Source organism: Propithecus coquereli, unplaced genomic scaffold (genome assembly GCF_000956105.1).
Source record: "Propithecus coquereli isolate 6110/MARCELLA unplaced genomic scaffold, Pcoq_1.0 Scaffold243, whole genome shotgun sequence".
NCBI classification, from domain to species: Eukaryota; Metazoa; Chordata; class Mammalia; order Primates; family Indriidae; genus Propithecus; species Propithecus coquereli.
In genome coordinates, this window is record NW_012147986.1 from 4,049,705 (window position 1) to 4,072,664 (window position 22,960).

General features: G+C 41.2%; 1 protein-coding gene across 1 annotated transcript in view; it reads right to left on the reverse strand.

Annotated features, from left to right (window-relative positions):
• ANTXR1 (anthrax toxin receptor 1) overlaps window positions 1-22,960 on the reverse strand; it is a 275,920-nt gene that overhangs the window by 196,866 nt on the left and 56,094 nt on the right. The window contains exons 4-9 of the mRNA XM_012646428.1: window positions 21,267-21,348; window positions 20,388-20,421; window positions 19,317-19,396; window positions 16,666-16,734; window positions 15,151-15,231; window positions 2,078-2,138 (exon numbers count right to left, since the gene is read on the reverse strand). Coding sequence (XP_012501882.1) covers window positions 2,078-2,138; window positions 15,151-15,231; window positions 16,666-16,734; window positions 19,317-19,396; window positions 20,388-20,421; window positions 21,267-21,348 — 407 coding nt within the window. The remainder of the gene's footprint in view (window positions 1-2,077; window positions 2,139-15,150; window positions 15,232-16,665; window positions 16,735-19,316; window positions 19,397-20,387; window positions 20,422-21,266; window positions 21,349-22,960) is intronic.

Here is a 22,960-nt window from a genome sequence, read left to right on the forward strand (position 1 = left end):
CTATAGTCCAAGGGTTGAGATTTATATTTTTATTTTTGCTTTGTTCCATCTTTGGCTATTAATTTCTAATTTTGCTTCATTTTAATTAGACAATTCAAAGGTATGATTTTAACTTGTTATGGTTAGGTGAAAGGAGTTAATAAAGGTTGGATAGGCCAAAATCAGTGACATTGTTTTTTGAAGGCATACGTGTATAAAGACATTCAGTCAACATTTACTGACCACCTATTAAGGGCCGGATATTCTGCTAGGAGGTAGGAAGTGGAGAGAAATAAGGTTCCTTTTCTGTCCTCAAGAAGCCTAGAGAAGGGAATTGATTACACTAGTGAATTAACAGTAATTGTGTTCATTGTATTTAGACTTTCTGATTCATTACAAGGTTGCAACATGCACAGAAGATTGCTAAACTGAAAGTCTGGGTTTTCTTCATGAATGGCATAATTGCACAATTAAGGAACTCCTTTGTTTTCTAACTATTTTAAAATTAGGGAGCTATTAAAAATGTATTATACTTATAAACATCACACAAGAGTTAATCAATCTAGATATTCCACTCATTTACTCTACCTGAAGTGCAGAAAGCCGGAGATGGATTTACCTTGAAGCTAATGAAGCCTAATTGATGCTCCTCCCTGTGCAGGCCCCTTACAAGGTCCTGGCATTGTGGTCATGTGATTATATGTTTTTGTCAAACTTGCAAAAGTACAATGTCTGAATTCTTCTTCTTAAAGAGATTCTTCTGGATCTACTGAGGCAACCACATTTACGCCTGTCATCTGTGTTGCCAGGGAGCAATTTATTTAAAGGTCGGTAGGTAATTTTTTTTGATTGTCTTTCTTTGGCAAATTAACACGTATCTCTGAATAGTCAGTCACCAAGTATTGCTAAGTATATTAAGTATAAGTATAAGTATAAGTATAAGTATAAGTATATTAAGTATATATTTACATATATACTTAATGTTTTGCTGTTGGCACGGATTATTCAGTGCATCTAACTCTGTGAAAGTCTTCCGGCTGTTCTAAAATATAGCCAAGAAACTGAGATAAAATCCTCAAGGAATTCTCTCATTTATACCAATAAAATATGCCATAAACATTGAAATACATAGTGTCTGAAAAGGCCTGAAAGTTCTTCCTTCAATGCTTACTATCTTATCAGGGTTGTATGACACATTTTCTGTTGGTAAATTAATAACTGGCACCTGGTATTTTGGGAGGCTACAAAGGTGATATCAACAGTGAACTCTCAATAGTGAAAGATGTAAGTTTCTGGAGGACAGGGACTCACACAGAGAGTTTATTCTTCTTGTATCTCTAGCACCTCACATAGTGCCTGGCATGCAGTAGGTGCTTAACAACACTTTTTAAATGAATGAAAGAAGAATGATAGGAATTGTAGAAGAGCCAGCGTGTTTGAAGTTTTAGGCAGTCAGTGACAATACAAAATAAGAACAAGACCCCAATGTTGATCAGTTGGAGAAAACATTGTGACTCAAAGAAGGCTGATTCTTTGTATAAAGTAGAGATTTCCTATATTAATGACAAAATTATTATATAACGGCTCTCTACTGGGAGCTGTCCACCAGCATTGTGTGAGTACTGGTAGATTAAACAATTAAGATCAGTGTACATAAATTGTGCAGAAAGGCCAGACCACCTAAATACTTCAATATCTAAACATTTTAGGGGTGGCCTGTGATCACTATGATCATCTTATATCTGCAGGTCTGTCATGAGGAAGAAAGGTGACTCCATTTCTACCCAGACGCAGGGTGTTGGTGGTGACTCAGTATTCAGCATTGATCTGGGAATCCAGTATTTCTACATTTCCCCTGTAATTAGGTCCCAGGAAAGGAGAGAATTTGGACAGACTATTTCAAACCTTTAAGCAACTGACGTGTGCTTCTTTCTTTTGTTTTTTCCAGAAACAAATTTAGTTAGCCATTCTATTCCTCTTTCCACCCTCCCTCTTCCTGCTCCTCTCCCTTACCCCTCCACAAAGAAAATAAACGTGTGATACGAACTCAAAATATTATCAACTGCATGAAAGCAATTAGTATTTAATTTCAATTTACCTCCTGCACATATGGTGGATGGTTCAGCTGCTAGAATTTCAATGCAGGACTTCTTCAAAATCTAGGAGGACAGGAAATAAAAAAGTCAATGCACAACTTATTTTGTTCAGAGAGAGAATTAGGATTTTTCTTTTAGCTATTGAGACAGAGATAGGAAGGTTCGAGGACATTAGATTGCACTGGAGAGGTGACAGGAAGGGTAACATCTTTACTACTATCATCAATGCCAAACATTTAATGAGCCAGATTGTGCTATTAATAGATGCTGTTGGGTGTCCTAAAAGCCATAGAATTATTCATTCATTTGCTCTGTTGGCAGATATTTATTGAGCCTAGGATATGCCAGTCCTGGTTTCGTAGAGGTTTAACATAGAGTTATGGAAATAGGATTTAAACTTGAAACGATAAATGACAATGGCTGGTCATACGTGGTAGGTTCAAGGGTAAAGGGGCAGACGGTAGGCTCTCCTGAGTTCACTCGGAGATCACTGGGGGCAGGTACACTGGGAAGGGCCTCATGGAAGAGGTGGGAGCTGAGGGGAGGACTCCAATGAAGGGGAGTATGTTAGGGAAAGGCATGAGCAAAAGTGAGAGAGTAGAAATGCATAGAACTCTTTAACTGGAACAAAGGGAGCTTGAAAAGTGAAATCAAAGAGTGATAATAGAGAAGGCAGGAGATAGAAGGGAGGCAGTCAACTCTCCGCAGGAGCCGCATAGTCAGATTGCTCCTTTTCTGTTAGAAAAGTCTGGAAAGATTGTGGAAGAGGGCTTTGAAGGCCTCGTGTTGTGCCACTCTTCAGGAGGACCACCGGAGCCTTACTAAGTGGCAATATGCTCTTCACCACAGATGAGTCTTTTAGGTTTTGCGCAGTCTGGGGCAACCCACAACTGCACAAGGAGTTAATAATGAAGGCTTCCGGCCAGGGCCTCTGACTGGCAGTGTTTAAGCTTCTCTCTGCCACTTATGAATCCTGCTTCTTGATGAATATTGATTCTAGAATGTGAACCAGGTATTTTTAAACAAGTATAGGACACTGAGTTAATTTACAACCAAATACTGTATCTTTACTTGGGCCTTACTTAATCTGGAATTTGAGATGGTTCAGAGGGCTGAAGGAAACCACTTCTCTATTCATGAAAGGGGCATTTATTAAAGCAACTAATGATGTAATTATGCAACCTAAAGTCTGTAAGAGAACAAAGCATCTTTTAGCGTTGGGAAACACCCATTTATTTGCATTGATATATTTATTTATATGTGCTTCTGTGTTCCAGCTGAAGTAATACATGCATTGTAAGATACAATCAAATTAAAGATACAATAAAATGGAGGGGACAGATTAAAGGCAAGATAAGGGGAAGATGATGCAAGGAGTGAGAACAGCAAAGAAAAAAATGCTGTGAGGAGCTTATTTCCTTGCTAGGAGTGGACTTAGTTCCAAGCTTTCTAGTAGCTAATGGAAACGACACACAGTATTTATGAACTTTTCAATCTGTGGAATAAAAACAAACCAGTTTCTTAGAAGAGATAATATTTACCCATTCCAGAGAGAAATCTGGGCATCCTTATAGAGAAGCATTGTGAAAGGAAATGAAAAAACATGCTTAAGAAGATCTTTATCTGATACACAGATGCCAAAACATTGTAATTTATTTATTGAAAAAGGTTCTCTTACAACTGTGTATTTTAGGTAACTCTATACACCTGAAAGTCATAAAAAGTAGCATTTCTTCTTTTGACAATTTCAAAATTCAGATTTTCCCTTCACTCTATACAATTTCATGGCATTTTTGTACTTCGATTCTTCTGTTTGTTTCCAGCTTCCTCCTGACCCCACAGTTGGAGGTAACTTGTTCCGTCAGCTTTTGCTTTATTTCCTCGGCCTCTGGCTTACCCAGCACCCCCCCACCCCCAACATAGATGCAGCCTCACTTCCTCGCTAGTCCCTGAACCTATCTTGACTGCAGCAGGAAGGGAATGTTCTGGACTCCCACATCCCTGGCCCATCTGTTAGTCAGTGGTCCTCACATACCTTGTTCTGGGCACCTGGTGTCAACACTAAGCTCCTGCTTCCCCTTCGCTGTCAGCCTGACTTGGGATCAGGGACCCCAAGGATATATCCTGGGCACCCGTGTTTCCCTGCTGGCTTCTCCAGCTTCTCTTTCAATGTGGTCAAGCTAGCTCGTCTCTTTGGTCTCTTACGCACGTGGGACTGGGGCTTGCTAGGATCCTGGTGCATAGTAAGTGGCTCATCCTAGACTGCCCACCTGAACTGCGATGATTGTCTGTCATGCCCCACAACCTCCTGTCCCCAATTTGCTGCCATTGTGCTCTTCCTGCCTAATGGGGCACTTCAGTGGTTGCCGTGATTGAAGGAGGAAGTCACCCCCTTCCACTTGTCCCAGGCACAAGTCTCCAAATAGGCCACATTCGAAGAAACAGAACTAACCCAGAGGGACAACCTTATTAAACAGTGGCATTGGAACAACACAAAGCTATTTTTTGATGTTTTAAATACAATTCCTCAGGCATTTAACATCTCCTAATAAATCATTTTATCATCCACAGCTAAAGATTTAAAAACAGTCCAAGAATAAAAAAAAAGAGCTATTGGACCAATCCTGCTCCCATTTCCCAAACACATACATGAAATTTTTACCCATGTAAGTTCCTGAGTTTGAACCAAACTTTTTGAACCAATTCTAATACCTAACCAGGGATCGATAAAGGAAACACCCGTGAATCTCTGACCACAAAGACACACTAACAAAGTTTGTCATAATAAACATACGCTGTATTATTCTCCCAAAGTGTCTGCAATTAACCGATAAATCTAAGGAGTGCATGAAGGGCCAAAAAATGTCAGCCAAGTGTTGTGATTCAATCCAGTAAAAACACAGCTTTCCCAATCTTAACTTAAAACATCTGGAAGAAATGCATTACAGCCAATAGAGTAAAATTTATCAGTGAGGGGACGGGTAGGATTTGTCTGGGACTGTGGTTCCTATTAGTTTGAAATGTCTGGTTTCAAAAGGTAGGAAATCACAATGGCACTGGGTGAATTTTGGGGGTTCTCTTGGTTATTAGCAGCCCAGACCGTACAGTAATCAGTTTGTCTGAACTGCAGCAGACAGCAGATCAGCTTAGGGACTGGAGGCCCCCTTCCTACCCTAGACAGGGGTAGCCACGGAGAAGGTGTAGACACAGCATCGGGGAATCGCTGAAGGGCCCCAGATGCAGTGGAAGGGACTCACACAGGGTTGGGGTGATGTCAGAGCTGAGCGCCTTCGAGGTGAGGGTATAATTGTTCTGTACAGGAAAAAGGGCTAAGACTACTGCATGCCTCAACTATAATCCCATGCGAAGAGCTAGGTCTTGGCCCTGCTCCTGTACTTACCTGACCCTATGTTCCTTGACAAATCTTTTAACTTTTCTGAATTCCAATTTTGGGAAGCATTTTAACATACTGAGCAAGAGCTTGAAATCTGGAATTGAATTGCTTGGGTCAACTCAGTCATGAGCAGTATCCTTGGGCAAGTTCCATACCTCTCTGAGCCTCTGTTTTGTCATCTATAAAAGTGGGATAACAATAGTACCTACCCAACTTAAAGTACAAGCATAAAGTTGTATGGGAAGATTAAATGAGATTATGTAGGCAGAGCCCATAGCACAGTGCCAGGAACCTGATAAGCACTCAAGTAATGGTAGCTATTATCATCAAGAACTTGGGCTCTGAAGACAGATAAAATAGATTTGGACTTGGATTTATGTTCAAATCCAAGCCCCATCCCTTACTGGCCATGTGGACTTGGGCAAGTTATCAAACCTCTGAATTTTGGTTTGCTCTTCTGTAAAATGGGGTAAGAAAAACCCTGATGTCAAAGGGCTGTATGATGGTTAAATGAAAGAACAGACATGAATGCAGAGATTCTTAGCTTGCAAAATCAGTTTGACTAAGGTGATAAAATTCATATTGGATTGGAGAGTGAGGGAGAGAGTGAGATCAAGGAAAACTGACCAGGTTTTTGTCTCATGGACAGAACTATATGTGAACATATGTGATTGATCCATGGTTAGCTGACACTCCTTGGGCCACCAGCCAGCATGTGCACTTCATGAAAATAAGGCACCAAGAAACGACTTCAGCGGTAAAGCACTCAGGAGAATGTCTGACATTCAACAGCAGTGGCTGTTACTGTCACATTTGTCATTGCTACTGCTGCTGCTGCTGCTGCTCTTGGGCATGGGCTGTAGTTCACATGTACTTCCACCCCCCGCACTCCTGCCTCATACTTCATCATATTGCTGAAAGAAACTGAACCAAGGTTAATACTATTTTCCTGCCAACTTTTGGACAGATTTCAAAGAGATAATAGATGAGAAAGCATGTTTGAAATCCATAAAGAACTAAATAAATGCAACATGTTGTTACTGGTAGGGTTACTTTTCTGCACCTCCCTAGATTACTGGGGAAGTAGGAGAAGCAGCAGATGTATAAGAACTCTGCCAAGTGACAAAAGTCATTTAACACATTTAAAGTGAAATCCATTGTGGACTAGTCCCGGTTGTATATGAATCCATTTTTTTTGATTCTAAAAACCGAACATCTTTTGTCATAAAGTTCTCAGTTCATGCAGAGATTTCTCAAGAGTCTTTAAAGAATTGTGAATATTTGCATAGAGTTATGAGGAACCCCTCTCTTACCTTAGGCATACCTAATTTTTTTCTCTAAAAAACAAACCAAAAAACCCCCCAATAAACAACCAATCTTTATTTGGCCATTTCCTATTGGGGGATTTTTTTTTGTGTGTGTTAACAGGACCAGCCTCTTTTATCCACTCATGATATAGAGGTCTTTTGCTTCCACATATCTTTCAGAAAGTCTTTCCTTGGTGTCTTATTTGTTGTGAAGGGCACATCCTGGGGCTTGGAGTAGGCTGGCCCAAGAGTGGTTAACTATGTATTTGGTCAATTATACCTGTCCAGTTCTGTAAGACAAAAACCTAGCAGTGTTCCTTAACCTCACTCTCTCTGTCACTCTCTAAAACCAATATGACTTCCGCCACCTAAGTGCTGGTGATTTGACCAATGAAGTATCTCTGTATCCACCCACATTTTAGTATAAACTATTAATACAATCCTTTACAGAACTTACTCTAGTTTATATTACAGTATATATATTTTTTTATTGATTAGTCTTTGTCTTTAGATTATAAACTCTCCAAGGGCAAGGAATGGATTTGTTTTTACCCATTACTATATCCACAACGTCTAACCTGGCACATAGTAGGAATTAAATAAATATTGGATAAATAAATGAATAGATGGCATACTTCCCATATGGCTTCATAAACTGGCATCACAGCATATTATATACCAGATTTCCTTTTTCCATATAAGTATAATCTCACAGTCTTTTGAATACAAGTCCATATTCTGCATCTTGTAGAGTCTTCTTCTTAAGGACCACCATCTTTGGGAACTGCTTTCCCAAGAGGACTATTTCAACACCTCCAGGTTTTAAATGGCTAATCTTTTTAAACAATAATGTCATAGGTGTATCATTTCCCCGTCTAAGATCTGCGTTGGACAGCTTTGTATTTCCCCTTTACCTGGGAAGTACATAGAGGTCTGTGTTTGGTGCATGGGGCTCAGGCTCCCAGTGAAGGGCCACGCATATTCTTACAGGCAATGGCAGAAGGCACGTTGGATAAGCCTGGGAACCAATGCTTTTGGAAACAGCCAGGTAACTCAGGACATACAACTGGCTCATCCACGCCTTCAGGACTGTCAATGTTGGCCCAGTGAATTTTTCGAGACAATTTAATCTATAATTTATTAATGAAATGTTACAAAAAGTCACCTTGTCTAGCTAAATTCCATTCCACACTTCAAACCAATAGGCACGCCTATTGTTAACAATGGACATCATCCTAAATCCATGTCGGTGCTATAGAATCTGACTTTAAAATAAAAATCGATTATACCCACAACTTTCTGGGGTCCAACTATGATTTTATGTATACTAATACTATTACAGTATACCAAATAAATGCTCTCACTTGCAAAAAGTACATTTTTAAGGGCTTTCTGAATTTTTAAATAATAGAGCTTATCCTAAAAACATGCCAAAGTTTTTGTCTGAGGGAGGGCACCCAGATCACTTAAACAGATGCTACTCTCCTCTTTGTTAGTTTCACACTCAATGAGAATCTGGTTTGAAGGAGTGTAGGACAAACAAGGTCCTGAATGGGAGGAAATTCACTTTTTTCCCCCACTAAACCACTTTTCTTTCATGTTTTCAGAAGAAAAGCTCAGAGAGCTGTGAACTGCAAACGTGGTTATTTAGTAAGATGAGCTTGCTGACCTCCTGCACATTGGTGAAGTGAGAGACCCTCCTTGGGAGCCGATTTTGTTCCAACATTCTGGTGTTGCTTTTACAATGGGTCTCACCACATTCCTGGATACAGGAGGAGGAGCTGCAGGAGGAATGGGAACGATCTGAGGATTAACTGCACACACCCCTCTGCAATCTTTGCAGCCTTTTCAAGATTTTATTCCATTTGGGCTTTTTAATAAACTGAACAGAAATAATGCCTGGCCCGAATGGCTGCAAAGTCTGAGTCTAATTAAGGTCTGCTGAGGCAAATGATTTTTTAAAAAAGATTTTCTGTTCACGACAGAAATTACAATTGATTCTATTATGTTTTGTAGCTAGGCCTGCTAATGTGAATGAAACCAAAAAATGCCATCCTTTATAGATACAATCTTGGAAGAGTGGGTGAGGGACTGAGAGGACTTGATGAGAAACAGAGCCACAAAACTGCCCACTTGTGTAGTGTAGGTCTCCCATGGGTCATGAATGCTGTACAGTCCTCTGGGCTGCTTCATAATTAATAAATATGCAAAGCACAGTGCTGGACACCATGGGAAATATGACATGTGGGACAGTCTCTGATTGCATAACTCAGCATCTGAGCAGGAGGAATGGCATGGGGCATGGACCAGATCCAAGTGCCAAGTAAACGGTTCCAACAACTGGTGCCACTAGAGCAGGGAGAGTTCATGGTAGGGAGAGCAAGGCAGGCTCCTTGCAGACAAGGAGACTGAGCGGTGCCTTGAGGTTGAGACAGGCCTGGAGACAGGGTTCAGATGGGCAAAGGAGGGATGGGCACTGGAGTTCCCTCCGATGCCAAGTAAGCCTGATTTAAGACGAGAGCTGCTGCAGCTGAAATGTGCCTTCCCATCTGCTAGCCCTGGACTGAGAGGATTAGTTCAATAAAGTCAGGCCCTTTCCAGGACTGTGGGAATGAGACACAGATTTTAATCGGAGGGAAGCCCTGAGCAGTTCCTGGTGGGGTCTTGGAAGAGTTGGTAGAAGGGAAACCTGGAAGATGGACTTTGCCTTTTGTCATAGCTTTGCCATGGCCTGGGCTAGATTGCATTGTTACATTTCTTCCATCTTCCCATGAGTGGAAGAGAGAAATCAGCACAAGATCTGGTTTTCATAAATAAAATAAATTTATATATACCATGGAATAGATTTATTCCTCAGTTTCATTGCTCTTACCGTTTCCCTGATAACAATGATGTCCATGGCAAAGCCTGCAAGAAATCCTTGTAAACATAGTTGTGTTTGCTCAATACTTGTTTACTGTTGATCCAACATGCAGAAAGCTCTATGTGCTGACTCACCTTCCCATTACTAGGAAGGCTAATGCAGGCTTAAGTATTTATTCCAAGGAAATGCTCCCACATGGAGAAGGGTTGGTGCCAGCAGCTATGGGCTCTCCTCCTCGACAGTGCTCCTGGTTCCAGGCACTGCCCTCAATTGCACACCAAGTGGGAACAGCTGGAGGAGGAGCTGGCATAGCAGTAACCAGACCAAGTATTGGGATTCAAAGCTGCTGACCCATTTCGGTGTTATCTGAACCTAGCTTACGTGCAGGTTCCTGTTTCACTGCCTGAAGCACTTTTGAAAAGGCAAACAAAGACCCAGGATCCTTGCAGGACCTTTGCTTCATAGTGTCACTTGAGGGCTGGTGCTAAATTCACCAGATGTGGTCAGTGGAAATTCCCTGAAAAAGCCACAATAGAAGAAGGCGATGGAATAATTTCCTCCTTTACAGTTTTACTGGCTTAAAGGGCTACAATCTTCTAACCATCCAGAGTTTTTCTTAAAATATTATCATCATCTTCTGCAAAACTGAGTAGGAAAACCATGATGGTCCTTAGGGGTGGAGTACTGTGCAAGCGCGAAAGGGAAGATGTTCCTTTGAGCCTGTGTCAAGTTGCCAGCTTCTCATGATGATGGAACTTCATCTGTCGAGCAGTAACAGCTTTTTGGAAGTGCTCTCCACCCAGTGATAACAGGCAAAGCGCTCCCCGCAACCCACCATGCATTTAGATCAGGACACATGGATTCTGGTCTTGCCTCTGCTATAACCACGTGAACCGTGTCAAGCCACTTCACATTTTTGGTCTTCAGTGTCTTCCTCTCTGAAATGGAGCTGCTTCCTGGCCTGCTCACATTGTTCAGTCGAGCATTCACACCGTGGGCATTCTAGACAGCCCTGGTCTCTTCTGCATCACCACTCACTATGCTGTGCGGTCTTGGACAAGTTAGCAAACTCTCTGACCTTACAGTATCTACTTCTAAGAAGGGGCAATAATATCTATATCAAATGGTGCTTGTGAGGAGATTTGATGAGATGATTACGTAAAATGATTTCCACAGTGCCTGGCACACGGTAAGAACTCACTAAATGGTGGCTTTTATTATTTCTACCTTCCTAAGGATAGAGGGGCAGGAGAAAGCATGGGCTCTGGAGTCATGGAACTGGGTTCCAATCCTGCTTTCCTCCTTAGAGCTGTATGCTCTTGGGCAGGTTATCTGAGCTTCAGTTTCTTCATCTGTGAAATGGGGATAAGAATATTTACTTCCCAGGATTGTTATGATTTTCAAATGCAATAATACTAATTGGGATAAAGGGGCAATGTTTGGTCCCCACGTAAGTTCTCTACAGTTGTTAATTTCCTTCTGCTTTTTCCCTGTCTCACACAGTCGAGAAACTAAAATGGAAAACAAGTGGGAACACTTTGAAAAATATGTTATACAAAGTGGACACATAAGTACTTCTTCCTGAAGGAGAAAGGATTAAGGAACAGTGAAAGGACCAAAACACAAGCACTGGATTGAGGAAGTGGAGAATCTGGGGTCTTGGTGAATCTAAGCCCTGGGTAATCAGGCCTTGGTAATCCAGTGATTTTCCATTTCCTCAGACATTCACGGCCAATAATCATGGAAAGGGCAAGATCTCTGGAGCCAGACCTGGGTTCAAATTCCCCACTCCACCATGATGAAAGGGCAGACTTGGAGCAGTTGATCCAACCTTCCTGCACCTCACTTTCCTCACCTATAAAATGGGGATAATAAATCCTTCTTCAGAGAGTGGTGGTGAAGTGCCTAGGGGGGCGCTGGCGGAGAGATGCTCAAGTCACAGTGGTTTTTCTTCTGAACAGGCCTTGATACTATTCATTCTGAGTATTTATTCATCGCCCACAGAGGATACGGATAGAGTGCCATGATGGCTAGTTTTCCCAAGTCTTGATTTCAAGCATGATTGCTCTGTTGACAGGCTCTGTATCTGGCTAACTCCTCATTGTCCTTGGAGTAAATAGCATTGTCCTTGGAGGAAATGGAAGCACTGCTCTTCCATTCTCCTATGCACCATCTTAGGGCCATGCTCTGCCAAGAACATTCTATCCACGCTCTTCCAATGGATGGCTCCATTTCATCCCTCAGTTCATCTCTTTGAGGGAACCTGGGTTCTTTGTCAACACTTTTAATCTCAGGATCACGTTATTTCTTTTATATCATTCGTCATAATTTTAATCACATATATTTATTTGTTTACTTGTTTTAATGTGTCTCTCCCACTAGATTGTAAGCTCTACTAGGACAGAGTCTTTACCTCCTTTGGTTGTTACTGAATGGTCAGAGCCTGCCGTAAAAGGTTTTCAATGAGTGTTTGATGAATGAATAAATACTAGCTCCTGCATCTTGATTGAGGTTTAAAGATATGGGCACTACGGGCAGGAAATTTTGTGAACCATTTGAGCTTCTTAGAAGCTGTTCTGCAATCTTATTTTGGATAATTAAGCCCAGTCCTATTTTATGAGAAAATAACCAGTCACAAAACAACGTTCATGGGAACAAGCTGGAATAGATGCTCCAAATGGGGGGAAAATTAAAAGCTTTCTTTTCAGTATCCAAAAGGGGAAATGAACCTACTTCTTAAAAATAGTTAGCCAACTTTTAGGCCATAATTATTTCTGTCTGATTTGAGAAAGATGAGCCTGCTGTGCTTGTCCCTGTTTCTCTGTCCAAGCAAACGAATTAACAACTGCCATAAACATGGGTTTCAAGTATTGGAAGGATCAAAACCACGAGCATAACTCCCAGATAAAAGCTCACAAGAATGTTATCATTCAGCTAAAAGTTTGGAGACTTAAGTCTCCATATTTTTTCTTTTTACCCTTTTTGGGAGACTGTTTTGCTAAAATTTCTTTAACATCTTTGGACAGTTATTTCCATTTTGGGGTTGGGGGGATTTTACAAGCATCTGAGCCTATGTTGACCTTGAGTGAGTTGCTAAGGCTGAAATATTCAAGGACAACACTGATTTATGCAGATAGAAAGATTCTATTATTTGTGTAGGAACCAGCTCTTGGATGATGTTAGGCACATGACTCATAAGAACTTTTGAACAGATGAAGAGTTGTCTCTGTTGGGAATCCAGCCATGTGAAGGCAGGATGTCTGCCTCCTGATTGGGCTACTGCCTCTTGGTGTCCCCAGTTTCTCTCCTGTGTACACTGACACTGCCATCTGATGATCTTCTTAAATATCACTTGTTTCAGTGATTACACCCACTGCCCATAGGCTGGAGTCAAAACCCCTTCAAGGCTCTCATCAATCTGGTTCCAATCCAATGTCCAGCTTATTTTCCATTGCTCCTTTGCCCAAACTGTCCTGCCAGATAGATAGGTATTACTGTTATTGTCCCCTGCACATGCTTTGCTCTTTTCCAGCATCTGGGCTGAGGACATGTCATCTCTCCTTTGGTGCTACCCACCACCCTCCCCTGGTCTTGCAAGGATTCAGGTCTACCCTGCCTTCTCAAGAAAGCTCCTGCCTACGACAATCTACCTCTGAGCCTCCAAAGGATGCACAATCAGCCCCAAATCCGCTGCTAATCATGTTTGTCATTTCTTGGGTTGTTGTCTTATATAGTTATTGTAGTTCTTGTTGCTTACATTGTCAAATATGCCACAGTGACTCTAGAAATAATTTAAAGCAAGGGTCCTTCATCTGTGGACCCATAATTGGATCTGATACTTTTTTCATCCTATCAGTAATTTCTACTTTTTGGCTAAAGTAAGTGAGTGGGTTTTTATTCTTTGCAAACATACACATCTTGAATAAAATAACTGTCATCTGTACATATTTACAATAGGAATTCCCAAACTGAGGTGGGATAATTTTTTACAATTTTGAAAACTTGAGGTCATATATATCAATGTTCTAAAAGTATACCTGGGGCATTTATTTTAAAAAATGCAGATTTAAAATAGGCTGGTTCTTTCAATTCATCCCAGACTGACTGCAATAGAATCTCTTGGGGTTATGTATTGCAAACATGATTCCCAGGTGATTTTTATGCATATTCAAGAAAACTTAGAGGATCGAGGGAAGATGATATTAATCCCCATCATATGACAGGGAAGGGAAGCAGAAGAGAAAATTATTCACATGCCTCAAGTACCTATCATGTGCCTGGAAAAATATTAGGTATTTTCACCAGTAATCCTTGTAATCCTCAAACAAGCCTATGATGTAAGTTTTATCATCAGACCCTTTTTCCAAACAAGGAAAGAAGGGTCCAAGGGTCTGTAAGTGGTAAGTGCATGAGCCAGCCTTTAAACTCTGGGCTGACCAGCTCCAAGGTTCTTACTTCTTACTCTGCTTTCCACTATGTTGGAGCTCCTAGCAATCCTTGGAGGGAGAGGCGGCATGGAGGCATAGCCAGGCTGGAGGTCTCCTAGGTTGGTCTGGGGAAGTAGGCAGATCCTGAGCCCCCAGCTGGTAATCCCTGGATCAAGACCCCTTGACATCTTAAGAGGGCAGTGATCATCTGAGCTCTGAATTTGTACCTGGAACCCCAAGTCTGGAGCCTGGTGAGCTTCCAGTGAAGACTGTGGGGTGCCTGCCTGGTCACAAAACCTAAAGGTGAGAGCCACAACACCTCTGGACATGATAGGTGCAGTATGCACACTGGCTTGCCACCTGAGGCTTCAAAGACCAGTAGCATCCAATATTCCACCGGGACCAAGGGTCTGGCCTGTGTGTGGAAGGCAGAGAAGAGAGGCCGGGAAGCCAGCGTCCTGTTGATCATCGAGGAAAAGCGCTATAGAAAGCCACGTGTGTGTGTAAAGGAGGGCTGGTGACTGTGCAAGCTCTGGAGAACACTGGAGCCCATGATTTGGGATTATGCATCTAAAGCAGTGGTTCTCAACTTTGGCTCCACATTAGACTCATCTGGGGAGATTTAAAAAATTCCTGAGACCCAGGCTGCATCCCAACCAAAAGCCCAGACAATGTTTTCTAAAGCTCTGCAGATGATTTCAGTGGGCAGCCTGGCCTAAAGTGCCTCCCATGGCCAAGTGATACAGGTCTAGCCTGCAAATGCTCTGGAAGCAGCCTGTGACTGAACACAGTCTGCCCAGTAGGAGAACTGAGAGAGCCGCCTGAAGTTTGGTTCACTGCCAGAGCAAGGTCCCCCATAATTTTTAATTTTCCATTGTTGCGTAGAAGTGGTATAGGAGAACGAGAAAAGACATGTATGAAAGGGAGAAGGGAGAGGTGGGACACGGCAGACACTAAGATAAATGAAGGAATGTTCTCTCAAGTAGAAAAACACCAGCCTTGGAGAGATGAACTGTAGTATTAATAGCAGATTGGGGGCAGGAGGTGCCTGGATGTCCAGTCACAGAGGAAATGCTCTACTCACTGAGTGGATGATGCCTTGCAGAGCCTGAAAGCCGTCATTCACAGGAAACACATGATCCTTACTGTCCGCAATCCGGGCCAGCTGAGAACACAGCAAACACACACACACACACGGAAACATGTCAGGCTCAGACATGGAGAATTTGGGAAAGCCACTGGGGCCAGGGGACTCTACCTACTTTCAGAACCCAAAGGAACATGAGGCCCTCGCTGGGCTCAAGGGCCTTCCCGAAAAGCCTTCCGTAATGATGAGCTTACCAGAGCCTCTCTGGAGCAGGCTCAGAGGGTCAGTTTCAGCTTTTATGTTTGTTTTAATACTTTTCTCCTCGGGAGGAGAGGTAAGAGTGCCCAGCTTCATGAACATTTGGCCTGAGTTGATATATTTATGAACCTAGGGATAGGCCATTGGCTTATTTTTCTTCCATTCACCCAGATTCCTGTTGGTAACTTTATTCTAATCAAACAGACTCAAGTTTCCTTTCAGAGCAACTTTAAAAATAAACTCAAGCTTTGGTGAGGCCAATGAGTGGGAACCCAAACCTTTCACCCAAACTGCTCATTAAGGAAAAGGCCCTGGCAATGGGTTGTGCTGCCTCTGTGTTAAGGAGCAGAGGACTGAGGGCAAGAGAAGCTACTCTCTGGGCTTTTCCACTCCCCGATCTCTGCGTAGTTCTGTGATTGCCACAGTCAGAGTCAGAGCCAGCACATATGGTTTAAAAAAATGTATCTTTTATTGTTTTTGCTGACAAAAGTACTACTTCCTCATGGCAAAAACTTAGGAAAATCCAAGAGAGTTAAAAGAAAAAGAAAATAAATGTGACTCATAATCCATCCATCTATCTATCTTTATTAATAATTTGATAGATAGGGTTCTTCATAGCTTTTCTATACAAATATACATATATTTATTTTAAAAGTGGGCACACGCTATATTCTCACTGCTTTGTAATCCTATTTTATTCACTTAACAATATACCACGAGCATTTTCCTTTGCCATTAAAACAAAAGGAAATCATGAACTACATTGAGGAACACTTATTTAGGTTCCTCAGGTTTTTACACTTGCTTATGTGTACTTGTACACACTTTTTGGCCCACTTGTCCAGTTATTGCCATACTTTTATTTTGAAAATGCACTGCATTTTTAATGGGTAAAAAGGAATGTTTGTCATTTGAATAAAAAATCATACTTATCAAATGAAATTTTTAAACAAAACAAGAAGTTTTCCAAGTTAATTCAGCTCTCTTTTGACATTTTGGCAATTGAACATTTACAGAGAAAGTCAACCAAGAAAGATGCTGCCTTGATGATCTGTGTTGAAGACCCCAAGTGCATCAGCAAATAACTTCACAACCTTTACACATCCAGTAATTCCTTCCTGCTTAGCATTTCTAGAAAAGTAACTTATCTAAGGGGTATTTATCCTGCTGATGCACCCTCTGCACTGACTGCACGTGTTCTCCGTCACTCACAAGCTCAGTATGCTCCCGATCTGAGGAAATCCATGATCATACCTGTGTTTCATTGAAATCTTTCACACCAACACAGTAAACGATTGCACCGAGGTCTCGGGATCTATTAGCCTGGGTCAAGGAAAGAAAGGAAATTAGAAAGAGAAGCAGTGACAAATGAACTCCTCTTCGATTTCCCAGATTAACTTCAATAATCAGATATTTAATGAGCAGCTACCACGTGCCAGGTATCACATTGTAGAAGGCAATCCCTGTTCCCAAGAAGCTCAGACTTTAGTGGACACGACATTTTAACGGTGGACCTGAGGGGAGTGATTACTTCAAGGTGGAAGAGTTGAAAAAGATCAACTGAAATACAGTCTTGATGAAGGGCTTTGACAGATAAGGGAAGGACAGGGAAACTGCAGGCTAATATAAGTCAAATATTCTGGGGAAATGATTGCCTTTTCTCTTCTTCTGATGGATTTTTATTGACATGTTTTTGTTTGCTTGTAATGGCAGTATAGTATTATGAAAGAATGTAGCCTTTGGAACCCAATATACCTGGGTTTGAGGCCTGGCTTTGCTCTATATAGTGTACTGGGGATTAAATGAGATAACGTATACAGAACTCCTCACCCAAGGCCTAGAACAATGTAGATATTCGTAAATGTCAGCACCCTTTGTGAATAAGGCCTTTTTCATTCCTACAGAATAAACTGGCTTAATGGTATGGGAATTTCGGTCCATATTTGAATAGGTAAGCCCACAACCTTCTCCACAATTAAGCATTGAGAGAGCAACATAATAATATGCAGGTTTTGGCTCAATTTTAATATTTAATTTATTAAAGGCTCTGATATTTGATTTCCAGATTCTCCCATGTTTCAGAATAGAAAATAAAAATTGGAAATCCTTGGCCCATACAGCAGTTGCTTAATAAATAATTGATAGTAAACATATAGTAAGTGCTCAATATATGCATATCACTTTGAATTGTGTTTCTTTCACCCTTTTGTTAGTATTCAAACCCACTTGTGTCTAACACTGAATTTTAGCAGGGACAGAAGCATGTCTTTTTTTCTTCATGTTATAATAGAAATATTCTACACTGCTTTCAGCATAAAGCAAAGTTTTATACCACAGTCTAGCCCCGACCTTATCTGCAACAACTCTGTGACTCTTCGCCTCTGGTTGGCCTTAATATAGAATTATCAAGAATGGAAAGATTCAATTTCTTCATATCTTGAGCTTTATCTTTCTTTTTCAGAAGGCCTCCTGCTATTGGCATTGGCACTCAGAATATTTTTCCAAGTTTGTATGTGCCATACCTAAAATTCCTTTCTGCTTACCCCTATTTTAAGCCCCTGACACCCATCATTTATTTTATTTTCAGTTCTTTCCTTATCAGGGTTTTTACTTTATTTGACTGTTATTTAGTGCCCAAATAAGCCACTTTGCATTCCCATCATACAGTTAGTTTCCACTTTAGAATGCAGAAATGTATCCTTTTCCAAATGCTCAGGGAGTATCCGCCATATTAACTTGTGTGTTTCCCACTGTGAGTCACCCTTAGTACTAGTTGGCAGAGATGGGAATTACTGTGTTTACCTACATAATTTCCCTATGCCCTTTGCCAGTGAAGACTTCAAAAAGCTGACCATTACTTCACGGTCACTGTGTTTCACTCACCTCTGGGTCTCTAGTGTTTGAAATTTGCTGAGCACATGTGAAGCCCTCAGTTAATACTGAATGAATAAATGAACATATATACCTCACATTCCCCGAAGGAGTTGAATTTAAATTCAGCAGTAGTCAAGAGCTTGAGGTAAGTGCAATGCTACCCTTAACTGCTCTCCTGGAGCGGGCATCTCCCACCCTCACTGCCTGTCTCTGTCCCTATTATTTCTTTCTACCTTGGCCTGAATGAGCCTTTGTCACTAAATAGGCTTCAGTATTCATCCATGGTTAACTTATTTCCTTTTATACCAATTATACATATAGCATTAGGCCAATTATGCATATAGCTCAAATTCAAAACTTGAAAGGAAAGGATTTCCTAAGTATAAACATTACTTTTCAATTCTTGACTAAATCTCTTTTTCTAAGTCTCTTTATACAAACTGAAATCATTTAGAGAATTTTCTTACTTGTCTTGAGGAATAATGTTTGAGAACACAAAGAAAAGGAAAAAAATACTAATGTAGAGATTATAATTAACTTTGCTACCAATTGCTGTTCAACTTTGGTCCTTAGAGTGAGAATCTCAGCGATCCATCCATTCTAACAATATTTGGTCTTACAAATTTCAAGTAAGAATTTCCCCTCCTCCTGCTTTAGTAGAAAGTATGAGGGAAAATGGAGGAAAAATAGTACCAATGTTTGTTGTTTAAAAGTGATATACAGTATTTCAAAACTGCTACAGCATTACAACGTCTTCAATAAAGGCATGGCAGATATAGATATATTTTATCCCTCAAAACAGGGTAATATGCAAAAATTTTGAAAGGGGAAAACATCTACATGTGTAAGGCATGAAAATTCACTTTTAAAAATGAATTATTATTATTTTCACATATGAAACACTCTTTCATTCAGGAGTTTTACAAAGAACACCTATCAGTTTGCCTGCATAGAGAGAGCGCAGCCCATTTCGGAAGGAAGAAGCCCTGTTTCCATGTGTGTGTTTAAACACAGGCCAGGCCATCACTTACCTCCCTCTCTGAGTAGAAAAAGAGATCTTCATGGAGTTCTCCATCGGTCAAAGCAATGATGACGCTGGCTGTCCTGTATCCTGTTTAGCACAACACAGACCAGCTCAGTCCATCCTGCTCCACCCAAGAAAACCCCCTCTCAGCCCTGGGATTTGCTCTCTTATAAGCTCAACCACCCAAAGTCAATATTGTGAAAACCACCAACTTGGGTTGTTTAGTGGTCCTTGTCACCTGCTGTAGTTGACCACATATACAAACCCTTGAAGACAGTTGGGCAAAAAGTAATAGTCATCATGATTTACAAGTTGACCGGAAGAATTATAGCAGCTGGCAAAACCTACTAGAATTCTTTCAGTGATTTTTAGGCTTCTAGTAACAATGCTCACGGTTGATTTATATCAGCAAGATTTGGTGTTGATATTGGAACTCTTCTACTTGTTGCCATTTAGAATGAAACAGGAAGTGGACACGTCTATAGGCCTGGGAGGAAAATCCCCACTCTACTACTGAATCTCTTTTAAAAGATTTTGCAGACATAAGTAAATACAATCCATGAAAGACACCATAGTAATAATAGCTACAATAATAATTATTATTACTATTTCTATGTGCTAGGCACTCTGATAAGTATATTGTATACATTTTCTTCATTTAAGTGAAGAAAAGTTTAAACCAAATGGTGTCTGGATCTTAATATCATATGCAGTCACAGTAATGAAGAAGCTTGGAGTTCAGAAAAGGACAAGAAAATTAAATTTGACATAAAAATCTACAACTTTACTAACCTATCCAAGTATGTATTAATTTAATGAATTTAACATGCCAAACTATTCATGGGAATTAGACTGTGGCATAGTGGGAACTTAATTACTTCTATATAACTTTTCTTGGCACCAATGGGACAGTAGGATTTGACCTGTATGTATCATTGTTCTACACATCCCTTCTTTGTGTTGAAGTGTGACAACAGCACATGTCTTTTGAAACATGGAATTACTGAGGCACTTTTCCAGAAACAAACACAGAAAAAAGTTAAATAATTCATAATAGTAATTCATGCTATAATCTTACCTTGACTGTTTTCATAATAAATCTGCTCACTGGCCTGAAAAACACATGAACGGGCCATTAGACATATAATCACTGTTTGCCACTCCAAATACCACAGTGGGCAGTGGGCTCTGGTATTGGATATGCATTCAGGGCTCAGTCTTGATTCTTTATGTAATTCACCCAGGTTTCATTCAAGTACCAATGAATGCATGTAAAGTTACTCTCACATTTAAATAATATACAGTCATGCTGTACAGGTTTGTAGCTTAGGAGCAAGCAGGGGTGGGGAACCTGCAGCCTCAAGGCTGCATGTGGCCCTCCAGATCCCCAAGTGTGGCCCCTCGACTGAATCCGCATGGCCATACCATATAGCGTAGGTGTGTAGCAGGCCGTGCCATCTAGGTTTGTGTAAGTACAAACTATGATGTTTGTACAATGAAATTGCTTAATGAACTATTTCTCAGAATGTATCCCCATCATTAAGGGATGCATGGCTGTACCGTGAACATGGATCAATGTCTTATTTCCCATAGCCTAGCACTTGTTTTCCTTAAAGTTGAAATCACTGGAATTCTGCCTCATCCACTGAAGCCACCATCCAACAAAGGTCACTTTGGGAATGGCAGGGACTTGTGTGTACCATGATTCATGACTTCCAGCCAAGCATTAGCTAACAAACCCTTCATCAGTGTCAAGAAGGAGAAAGGAAATTCATTTCTGTAGTTCTTTTGGATAGAGTTCTCAGTGTACAAGCTTATGGGAAAAAAATGTGCACTCTCTTGCCATTGGATTCTATTCATCTCCCTTAATACATGTGCCTTAGCTCATAAGCCACCCCTATGTTGGTATTTCAATATCACACTTTATATTTGCAGTTTAAAACTGTTTTAAAATTACCCTTTCAAATCCTTCATGCATGTAAGTGTCTCCTCCTGGCAGAACTTTCTGGAGTTCTTCTAGGCCTTGACGGATCTGTTCCCTGAAATCCAAAGATATCCTGTTAGTCTTATTAGAGCACTTTTTACTTTGCTGTTGATAGTCATACGCAATGGTCTTCCTCTTAATCTCCGTGGGCGCTGCTGTATTGCTCCAATAGTCTTTCAAAAGCCTATCACAGGGAAAGTCTTTATATTACAGTATCCATCCAGGGTCAGCCATGATTCAGGGAAAGGACCCTTCTGCAGGAATCTACATCTGCTTGCAAAAGCTTTCTTCTCTCTTAACAGGGACAAAGTTTTCATTCTACATTGGAAGTGGGTCTTAAAAATGCAACTGCTCCGGAGGGGAACAGCAATCTAGGCAAAGATGCAAATGGCTCATGTGAGTCAGAAAGAGGCAAATACCAAGGACCCTGGGGAAGGCCACCGTGAGGACGTGAGTGGAAGGGGGATATGTCCAGAGCAAACTCTGCCACCTGCACAGTCCTGCCAAAGAAAACTGTGCTGTTGGCTTTGAAAATAAAAGCCCTAGGAATAAATCTACACTTTCTAGGACAACCAAGAGTGCTTTCTGTAGGCTGCTGCCTATGTTTTCTTTTTCTTTTCTTTCTTTCTTTTTTGAGACAGAGTCTCTCTGTCATCCAGGCTACAGTGCAATGGTGTCATCATAGCTCACTGCAACCTCAAACTCCTGGGCTCAAGTGATCCTCCTGCCTCAGTCTCCCAAGTAGCTGGGACAACACGTGTGCACCCTGATGCACGGCTAATTTTTCTATTTTTCTGTAGAGATGGGGTCTGGTGCTTGCTCAGGCTGGATTTGAACTCTTGAGCTCAAGTGGTCCTCCCACCTCAGCCTCCTAGAGTGCTAGGATTACAGGCATGAGCCACTGCACCTGGCCTGATGCCTGTGTTTTCTTACTCTGGTTGTTTGAGGTGACAGTGGGGCAGGAAGTAGAAGTGAGCTATGGCACTGGGAAAGAGTCCGACTGGCAGTGAGAAACGTGAATGGTTTGGGGCCAAATGGAATCTTTGTGGAACATTCTTTCTGGGATGTAAGGTGTCCACATTCATGTTCCTGTCTTTTAAGTGACTCCATACTGTGCTAAAACAGGCAAGAAAGTAATTTCTGGAAAAACAAGTAACCTTATTCATAAACTATAAGCCTACAAAAGGGTTTGAAATTGCTTTTCTCCCACTGGAGTCTCTTCAGTGGCATAGGGTGGAGGTGCACTATTTAAATTAGGAAGGGGATCTCCTTTTGAGTAGGGGAAGAATCTAACATGAGCACCCACTATATACAAGGCACTGCTCAAAGATTTCTGATTTCATCCTCACAATAACCACTCAAGGTTTGTATTATTTATTGTCCTCATATCACAGGCAAGAAAACTTGAGCTCAGAGAGGTTAAGTAGGAAAGCAGAGACGTGAGGTCAAATGTGTCTAACTCAAAAAAGGCTTTCTACGCTGCAAAGCGGCCTCTTAGCAGGGAACAATGTCGAAGTGGGAGCTTGCTTCTGTGAAGAGCAATGGCCATTCCTAATGCGGCCTGGGTACTCGCGGTGTGCCAGGCTCTGTTCTGAATACATGGAATGTAACTGACCCGCTTAAGCCTGATGCCAGCTCCCTGGGGTGGATACTACTGCCACCTCCAT